Source organism: Zootoca vivipara, chromosome 10, assembly GCF_965207765.1.
Source record: "Zootoca vivipara chromosome 10, rZooViv2.hap1.1, whole genome shotgun sequence".
NCBI classification, from domain to species: domain Eukaryota; kingdom Metazoa; phylum Chordata; class Lepidosauria; order Squamata; family Lacertidae; genus Zootoca; species Zootoca vivipara.
This window is the reverse complement of record NC_142593.1, coordinates 7,682,887-7,692,277: the sequence shown is the minus strand read 5'-3', so window position 1 is coordinate 7,692,277 and position 9,391 is coordinate 7,682,887. Positions and strand designations below refer to the sequence as shown.

The following is a 9,391-nucleotide window of genomic DNA, read 5'->3' as shown; positions in this document are numbered from 1 at the left end:
TGAATGAAGTACAGGAAGAAAATTTCAAATAGAAAAAGGCAAAGAGCACCAAAACTAAAGGGATTTTGGCCCAATCCAGAAAGGCAGGAAGGCCTTCCTTTGCACTGTACCCAGCACCTCTTTTTTCGTGACAGCATAACCAAAGCTATAAAAACAGCACCTTTCACATTTCAGCACAGTTCTCAGTCCATTAAGGAGGAGTCTTATTGGTCACAGAATGCTACAACCATTTTAAAAACACTTTCCACTGTGCAAACTGCTTAGAAGACAATCTTCAAGACAGCTCTGTAGAGGTAAGATCACTACTGCCCCCCTCCCCCGTATCGAAAAGGGTAAAAATTGTTGGTTTTAATATTTTTCTTGTAAGTTTTAAAGAGTTGCTCAGTTTTTTTAAACTAATTTTTTCTTTTTGGAAAAAGTTTTGAGGTTTTATTACAATCTGTGCTTATTTTTATTTCACAAGATTCATAAAATACTAAGCCACCATGGAATTTCTTTACTTGTTTCTGCATTCTAAGGCCTGTTCTACCCATGCAGGTGGTAGCACAACCTACATCAGTTCATAATGGGGATAAGATTTCAACTTTACTGTTTTCCCCAAGTTAACACAACAATTTTTCCTAAGACAGAAAACTGCCAATAGCTTTCTTCAGATGTAGATTTCCAGCTCTACTGGTTTACTGACTGCAATTCGCTTTGCTTGCAGAGCATTCAATTTTTTAATTTAACTCGCCAACAGACTGAGCTGGTACAGTTCATTCTCCTGCGCTCACAGAACAGATGTCATTTTAGCAGATGGAAAGGTACCCTATTTAACTGTCACCCAAGGATAACTTTTTTCATATATCTGCATAGCAGAGAGAGCAGGTCCCTGGCATTAAATCGAATAGTCCTATTGTTAAGTTATTTTAAGTCTGTTGCTGCAAAGGCTACCAAGGATCTTTGTGGAACGTTCAAGATCGGGGCTGGCAACCTGTGGCCCACGAAGACAGTTTTACCAGCCTATGAGCCACCTCTGAACCGAGCCGCCCGCTCAGCGAGTCCCCTGCGCACTGCGCTAAACCGGGACAGCGTGGTGCAGGGAATCGCCAAATGGCTCTGAAAAGCGCATCTGCGCACAAGTAGATACCAAAAATCGCGTCTGCACATGTCCAGACGCAGAAAATTGCTTATGCACAGGTGCAATTTTCAGCGTCTGGGCATGCACAGAAGCAATTTCTGGTGTCGGGGCCATGCGCAGACACGATTTCCGGCGTCGCGCTGCACCAGTCCAGCCCACAGACGATCTCCATGGGAGTGATCCGGCCCATGGCCTGTAAACTTTGCCAACCCCTGTTCAAGTATATTGCGGTGTAAGCCAGTTTGCATTGTAATGACTTGTTAAGAAATCTTTTAAGGTACCCCAGGTACAGATGAAGAACCTCAACTCCAATCCCATGCAGAAAACATGGCATTACATGCTTTGCACTCCTGTTCTGTTATTTTGCAGTTTTTATTACATCAGAAACAAAACTAATTGATTTGATTGAGAAGGGGGATACAGGGTAAGGTTCATGTACAAAAGGAAGCACACAAAATCCATTTAGGTACATTGAAATGTTTGGTGTTTTATTTTAAAAGCTGTAACGTTCTGTGCAAGTTGCTGCCTAAAAAATAAAATTTTAAAAAGATAATCTACATGGTTTAGCCAGTCTGAAAGCTATCAATATTACAAGCTTGTGCACATAAGCAACATTTACATCAAGTACAGTAATAAAAAAAAATGGAAAAAAGAGGGGCACATGTTGCCATCAAGTAAACATCAGAGAGGTTCAAGGTTAAAAAAAAAACTTGGAAGAAACAGATACTAGTCAGTTTAAAGTCTTTCTGCTGCTGGAATGCTTGGTGGCCCCAGAAGATGTCTGAGGACCAACAAGCTGGAAAGCTTATTCCAGTGGTTCATATTTCCTCAAGTTAACGGCTGTGGCTGTTCCAGTGGCTCCTTTTTCTACAAAATTATACTAGAGGATAGCTAGCTGCTGTAGCTATTCCACAGTGGTTTTTTCGATCTTTAGCCATGTAGATATAGCCTTTGAGGCCCCACTTCTCGCTCCAGCTGGAAAAAACAAAAACACAACATTGCAACTTTGCCTCTTGTTACAGGATTTACTTTTGTACCTCCCCCAAGTAGTTTTGCACAGAATGCATAACAGGTGGGCTGCTTCTCCGGCTGAAAGCAATAAGACAAGCCAAAAGCAGCCTAGAAATTATTAGCCCCAAAGGAATGTTTAGTGCCCCCCGTGTATCTGTTTTGGGGACAGTTTATACATTCAGTGGATTTCAAACCGAAAAGCTGTCCTTGGTTTGTACAGCTTCAAGACTCAGGTGGGAGGTAGGAGTGCCTGGATGTCCCCAAACCTCAGCCAGAAGAAAACCAAACTTGCATATAGAAACAGTTAAGTCTGCCAGAGATCAAGAGGTCAAAGAAGTCTCAGTGCTGTACCTGTTTTTCACAATCCAGTATTTCTTGCCATCTTCATCTGCACCCTCAAAGCCATAGCCAACGACAAGAACACCATGGTCCAGTTCTTCACTGCTACACTGAGGCTCATAATAAATACCTAGAAAGGAAGGAGTCAAAAACAGTGGGTCAGCTTCCAGAAGAACAGCAACCTTTCCTTGTCTACTTGGTCCAAAGTTATCCATCTGAATGCTCAGTCATGTTGTTGTTGTTGTTTTGTCGTGTCATGGCCAAAGTCGTGGCCAAAGTATTGGAGCCTCAGCTTCAGGATCTGTCCTTCCAGGGAGCACTCAGGGCTGAATTCCAGTCATAGGAACTGCCTTATACAAGAGTCAAACCAGTGGCCTATGTAGCTTGGTAATGCCTTATACTGACTGCAGGCAGCTTGCCCGGGCTTTTCAGACAAAAGTCTCTGTACCACTGAACTCTAAGTCCTTGCCCTCTCAGTTGATGGGTGCCCCTTCTCCAGAAAGTGTTAGCACCAAGCTAGTTTTGCCCAGTGGAAGAAACTGGCACAGGGCTCTATAAGCCTTGGCAGCTTGCAAAAGGCAACTACCTCCCCGCCAAACCTCTGCAGGAACTCATTAAGAATACGAGGAATGGGGAGTGTCTTATCTTTGTGCAGAAGCAGCAAGAGCCTTGCAATGCTTCTGCAAACACCATCCAGAACCACTACACCTCATAGATAAAATGGCCTAAGGATGTGCAAGACTAGCACGTATTAGAGTATCGTTGCCCACATTGAAATCAAACTGCGCAATACTCCATTCTGCCAAGTCCATTACAAATCATTTTCAGATCCTTAGACTAATCCTCACCTGACTCATAAAACTGGAAGGAGGTGTGACCTGCGTCGATCGCCACAGAGACTGGTCCTACTGCAGCGACGGCCTTCATGAGGGCCCTTTCCCGCCCTTCAGGGATGTCCACAAAGCCGGTGTCATTAGCAGAGTTGTATTCAGACTTGTACAAGCAATCTTCGTCATCCTTTGAAACAACAACAGTCACGTTGGTTGTGGTTCAGAATTCAGAAAGCCGGGTGAATGCAAAATAAATAAAAAATAAAAATAAATACACACTCAAATTTAAGTAACTACAAATGACACAAGTACAGGTGAAACTCAGATGTGATATTTTCTTGTTGGGGCACATACAGGTAAAACTTGGAAAATTATAATATTGTAACACAACTTAAAAGGTGAACCAATATATGAGATAGATGCATGGGCATGCAAAGCAAGGTATGTCAAGCCTTTATTTGTTGTAATTGTTTGTCATTGGGCGGGTCAATTATAAATGGAATGCAATTAATGAAATGTAATAGCGATGTTTATTTTTGTATTATTGTAACTATTTGTTTTATTACTGTGTAATTTCCAAAAGAAAGCATTTGTAAAAATAAAAATAACAAGTTGCATTACTGAAATAAATGCAGTTTTCGACGATATTCTAATTCCCTGAGTTTCACCTGTATGTGCCCCAACAAGAAAATATCACATCTGAGCTTGTGACTAAGTCTTCCCAACTACTTTTTGTTCCCAAACACAAAGATATTTCACATGTGAAAGAGGTGCCAATTTTAACATGCACACACCATGCTCTTTAACTTACAGAAGATATACTGGACCAAACCATCCTCCTCCCAATTGTCATTACTTCAACAAAGACTAAATCAGGGGGTGCTAGAATAGTTGATTTCTTGCACCAGCAGAGTGTTGGACGACATTACCTTTGAGGTCCCTTCCAACTCTGATTCACATATATCATGGGTGGAAAACCAGTGTCCCTCCAGATATCGCTGGATTCCAACTCCCATCAGCCCCAGGCAACAGGGTGAATAGTCAGAGAGGATGGGAGTTGTAGTCCAGCATCTGAAGGATCACAGAAGCCCCATACATCTATCAATTCCCCACCACAGCACTTCTGACAAGTCTCACATTCCACTCCTAGGAATCTCTACAAAGCATGCAACATCTGCCCCAGGCAAAACAGAGTTATGATGCCAAGAAAAAACTATGGATAACAGGAAACGTTAGCAGAGACAGAGTTCTTATCCGAACAGAACTGTTCTTCCATCTCAACAATGAAACAGCACCAGAGGTGAGCAGACATGCCTGAATTCAAGAAACACTTTCAGAAGCAACTCAGTATACAGCAGAGCTGGGCAAATGATGGCTCCCCGGAGAATGCTAGACTAGCAGACTCAGCCAGCATGGCGATGGTCAGGGCTAACAGTATCTTGATGACCACAGCTTCTCCCTTTCCAAAGTGTTAAGAATTCCTTTGCTGCCCAAGTCATAGGTGGGCCTTTAAGTTAAAACTTAAGATTCAGTTTAACAAGCTAACAGCAGTCTTACATCTGACTTCCAACCAACAAGTGGTATAAGAGGCAAATTAACCACAACACTATCATTGCTCAAGGCTTTCAAACCAATTCAGGCCAATGATGAAAGAGGGGGGGGGGCGGGGAAAGGCTTAGTTGCCATTTTCATTTGCTGGGCTGCCAACAACTCAGTGAAACTCCCATGTAGGCCTGGCTTCAATCTCTTCCAACACAACTTTTGGAATTTCTTTTCCTGGGAGGTATGTTGACCTGGTAGATCTGACAAGAGAGGACAGACAAGGAAGAAGCTGTTGGTCAGGAAGCCATTTCACCTTTCCAATGTATGGGTAGGAGTCCTCAGAGTCGATGCCACCGTTGTCCTTTATGTACTGGAAAGCCTGGTCCATAAGGCCCCCATTGCAGCCCTGGTTCCCTTCGGGCCGAGAGCAATCCACAAGGTTTTGTTCACTCAGAGAGACCAGCTTGCCAGTTTTGCGAAAGTGCTGTCCTTCCAGGGCTCCGGTGGTACTGAATGCCCAGCAAGAGCCACACTGACCCTGAGGGCAAATGGGGAGAAAAGAATTGGTTTAAAGCCAGGAAGAAGTTCAGCGCATGCTACTGTAATGCTGCTAGTCAAGCAGCGGGAGAATATGCTGCTTTGACAGTGTCACTACTCCTTTTCTCAATTTAGCATTTAATGGATGGGATTGATGGGAGTTGCAGTCCAACAAATGGAGGGAGCCAGGTGGGAGCTAATGCTGCCCTAGACAGAAACCATACAATCTAGAAGCATTATTCAAGTTCAACGCATTCCAGTTGGGCAAAAGACACCCAAGGAAGCAGGGCCTGAGGGTCCCCATCTCCTGTGGTTTATAGCAAAGGCTACTCAATTTCACTAGCATCAAGTAAGAAAAATGCACTTTGTATTTTTGAGCCCATTGCCAAGCATCCCTCAACCAATTCTCAAGGGATACTCACTGAATGACAGCTCTACACTGGGGACAGGGAGAGTGCTATTGTGCTCAGGCATTTAGCTAATCACTCTGAGAACAGAATAGTTCCCTAGGAGCCTGATCCAACAGGCTTTTATGTCATTGGGTTCTTCAGCTACATCACATAACTAAAGTAAGGTAAAGGAGCTTTTTTCCTCTTGGCAACGTAGCTACATTTTGGCCATAAGTCCTACAGAAGCTGAAGTACCACTTAGAAATCCAACCACAGGCCAAGCTACTTGTGTTAGGCAAAGGAAAGGAAAAAACCCAGAAGATCAGATACATACTTGATCCTTCACTGGTGTGACATATCCTCGATCTCTCCAGTCAACAGATCTTGGTGCCTCCAAGAAATTTGGTTCAAGGAACTGTGAGCCTGAAAACTTCCTTTCCGTTTTGGAGCGTTTAAACCCATTCATGACTTGCCTAAATTCTTCATTAGTCTGAAGAAAGAGGAAATAACGTCAGCATGCCATCTAAGCAGTTACTCAGGAGATACAGCTGTGCAACTTGGCATTTACATACCATGTCTCCAAAATGATTCATTCCCAGTCTGTAGCTGTGCTTGCCCAGGCTGTGGTCCAGGTTGTGCAATTCAATCATCTTCAGGTTTTTCTCCCAGATCATTCTTCTCCAGCCTTCCTCTTTCTAAAAGGGGAAGGAAACAAGGAAAACTGAGCACCCAATACCCTCTAACAGCTAAAGACATAGGCTCAATTCAGACATCAGACCATAGTTTGCAACAAACCATGGTTGGAACTTCTGTATATTCCTGCAAACCATGGTTGCCTCCCTGTTTTGGTTTCCCTATCTATTTGGTATAGCTACGGCTCCAACTGCCATAGGCTGCTGCAACTATGGTTTGTAAAGGCACACACCACACCAAATCATGGTATCCAGTTCTGGTTCACTGGCTCATTACAAATCATGATTTGTCCATCCAGGCATCATGCCAAGCCAGAATTCTTAAATGTGGCTTGCACTTACACCTGAATTAAGCAATGAAAAGAATGCCTAGCTTTTCTTTGCTGCTCTAAGCAGCTTATCATTGCTATGAAAAACATTTCAAACATTAGCTCTAATATTTGAGTACTTCATACTTAGCATGACTACTCTTGCAAGCTTGGCTACACTTTTTGTTCCTAAGATGAGATTTATTCAAGCAGCAAAATAATATTGATAAAATTCATTTTGTATCTGTTAATAAAGTATCTAGAGCATTTGAGTCTACCTGTACAACTTGCCTGCTTGCTGTATGCCTCTGAATCACAATTGGGGAGAACAGTGTCTCACTTCAGATCCTGCTTGCCTGCTTCTCAAAGGAATCTGGTTGGCCACTGAGGGACCAGGATACTGGACTAAAAAGGTGTCCATTATGTTCTTAACTACGATCTGCTATACCAGTAACTCTCAGATTATTGCAGTGTTGTCTGTGTCCCCTAAGGTGGCAATTATACCTGAATACCTAGGCTGGCAGATGGTTTTACCAACAGATACATGAACCATTTGTACTTTTGCTACCACACATTTTCTGAACACCTTTTGCCCATGCACACTGAGAGGTATGTAGTGACACTTACCTCATGGTACTTCTTGTTATGCCACGATTTCCACATGCCCCAGTGATCATCCAAAGCAGGATCCAGGCCTGGGGCGGCAAGGCATGCCTCCAAACTTAGGGCCAAAACACACAGATAGAACTTCATGGTGAAACCTCTCTATAGGGCAATAAAAAGATCCGATTAGACAGGAATCTCTTCTTCACTTACAGTGAGGAACCAATAGACAGAAACTGTTTAATCTCCACTGATGAGGCCATGCAAACTATACAGAAATGAAATTTATTGAAGTGAGAATAAATTACTTGTTTAAAGTTTTGGTATAAATGCACCACAGTGCTACCACACAAAGCACCTAGTATGTATATAACAACATGTTTCAGATCCTGGTTCTGTGGCAAGTGAAAAACGAGCACCAGAAACTAACCAAATGAGAGATATGAAAGGCCTGTTCAAGCAACTACTAAAGCCTAGGTTCCCCAATCCTGCCAGATGTCTACAAATCACATCTCTTAACAACCCTATACTTCATCATTATAACCCCCACCCATCAACCCTTTCCTCACCACACAAATAGTCAATCGGAGTGAATTAGTTTGGCTGCTTTACAGATTTTTCCTTTGCAGGTTAGATAACTTAAGGCAGCGGCCTCCCCCCCCCCTCCCCAAATGCACTTTTCTCAAAGCCCTTGTCGAAGGCTGAAGAAAAACAGGATTGAATCTGTAAACATTTTAATGGGCAGCGCTTTCAGAAGCCACCGATATGAGTCAAGCATTTTCCAGGAATCACTTCCGTTCTCCCGGCATCCCAGTCTAGGGCGGAGTACCAAGGGGGGGTGAAGGGGGGTCCCCTTGCAAAACAATAAAATAAAAATAAAATCCCACCAGCACGTGACCCCGCTCCAGTAAACAGACACGCGAGCGCCCCTCACATGATAGGCGGCCGAGGGGGGAGGGCGCTCAGGCGCCGGGCCCAGTGTAAACAAGCCCATTTGGCTGCTGATCCGGAGCCAAATCGCTTGGGGGGAGGGCGCTGGAACAGAAGCGCGCCGCTGCGGTTTAATTCAGAAAAGGGAAGGGGAAATACCTAAACCCAAGAGAAGATGAGAAATCCCTGCCCTGGGCTGCCTCGAAGGGAGAGAAAGACCCGCACAGCAGCCAGCTGGGAAGGAAGGGTCTCGGGTCACGCCAGCGTCGTCGCCGGGAACCACCCCAGTTGGGTGCGCCCCAAATCCCCGCTACTCCCACTTCTAAAAGATGGGCAAGGGGGGCTCCTCGGAGCGCTGGCCACCCAGGCAAACGTAGCCTACATAAGCTCAGCCGAGCATCCAGGCGCCTCCTTGCAAGGCGGGCTGCCCCTCGCCCGCCCGCCGACAAAGATACACACAAAAACACCCCGTTAAACGGGCAGCGACGCCTCCCCGATTCCTTTCTCCACCGGGGAAAAGGAACCCGTCCGTGGCTCCGAGCATCAGAGGGTCACCCAAGGGAGCCCCCCTTCTCATAGCTGGCAAGTTTTTCCTTTTCTCACAAGGAAGCCTATTCGGCATAAGGGAATTTCCCTTTAAAAAAGGGAGAACTTGGCAGCTATGCCCCTTCTTCTCCCCAGGCCCCCGGAGGGCCCCCGTTAGCAGCAGGGACCGGGGCGACAGCGAGGGATGCTGGAGACGACGCGCTCAGCCATTACCCAGAAAGGCCCGCGGACAGGAGCGAAATGGAGGCTCTTGGCAACCTGCCGGCGCTTGCATACCCACCTTTGTCCGCACCGAGAACAGAACACCCTTCTGGGATCGCCCCTGATCTGGCTTGTTTCGGGCCGGGGGCTTTGCTCTAAATGTGCCCGGCTTGCAGAAGCCCGGCCCCTGTTGCGCTTCGATTGGCTGCAAGGCGCAAAGGAGGAGCGAGGGCTAATCCTGCAAAAGTTCGTGACTCGCGATCCCGTGATGCGAGCGGTGCCCGGACCTGTTCCGTGATGGAGGAGGGGGAGGGAGGGGATTGATGTTTTGTTTTTCTGGGAA

The 9,391-nt window shown here is 45.3% G+C and overlaps 1 protein-coding gene across 1 annotated transcript; it reads right to left on the bottom strand.

Moving 5' to 3' along the window:
- Positions 1–1,587: 1,587 nt before the first annotated feature.
- Positions 1,588–9,166, bottom strand: CTSL (cathepsin L). The gene is made up of 8 exons (XM_035100042.3): positions 9,128–9,166; positions 7,396–7,533; positions 6,341–6,463; positions 6,103–6,258; positions 5,156–5,380; positions 3,319–3,487; positions 2,483–2,600; positions 1,588–2,095 (listed from the first exon to the last, which is right to left on the bottom strand). The coding sequence occupies exons 2-8, from the start codon at positions 7,519–7,521 to the stop codon at positions 1,996–1,998; spliced, it is 1,017 nt and encodes a 338-aa protein (XP_034955933.1). The 5' UTR covers positions 7,522–7,533; positions 9,128–9,166; the 3' UTR covers positions 1,588–1,995.
- Positions 9,167–9,391: the final 225 nt, after the last annotated feature.

Excerpts from the sequence above, each read along its gene's own strand:
- CTSL (XM_035100042.3), bottom strand. The coding sequence starts at position 7,521 with ATGAAGTTCTATCTGTGTGTTTTGGCCCTAAGTTTGGAGGCATGCCTT. Across the intron at positions 6,464-7,395 it reads ATAACAAGAAGTACCATGAG|AAAGAGGAAGGCTGGAGAAG; the intron begins GTAAGTGTCACT and ends TTCCCCTTTTAG. Across the intron at positions 2,096-2,482 it reads TACTGGATTGTGAAAAACAG|CTGGAGCGAGAAGTGGGGCC; the intron begins GTACAGCACTGA and ends TGTTTTTTCCAG.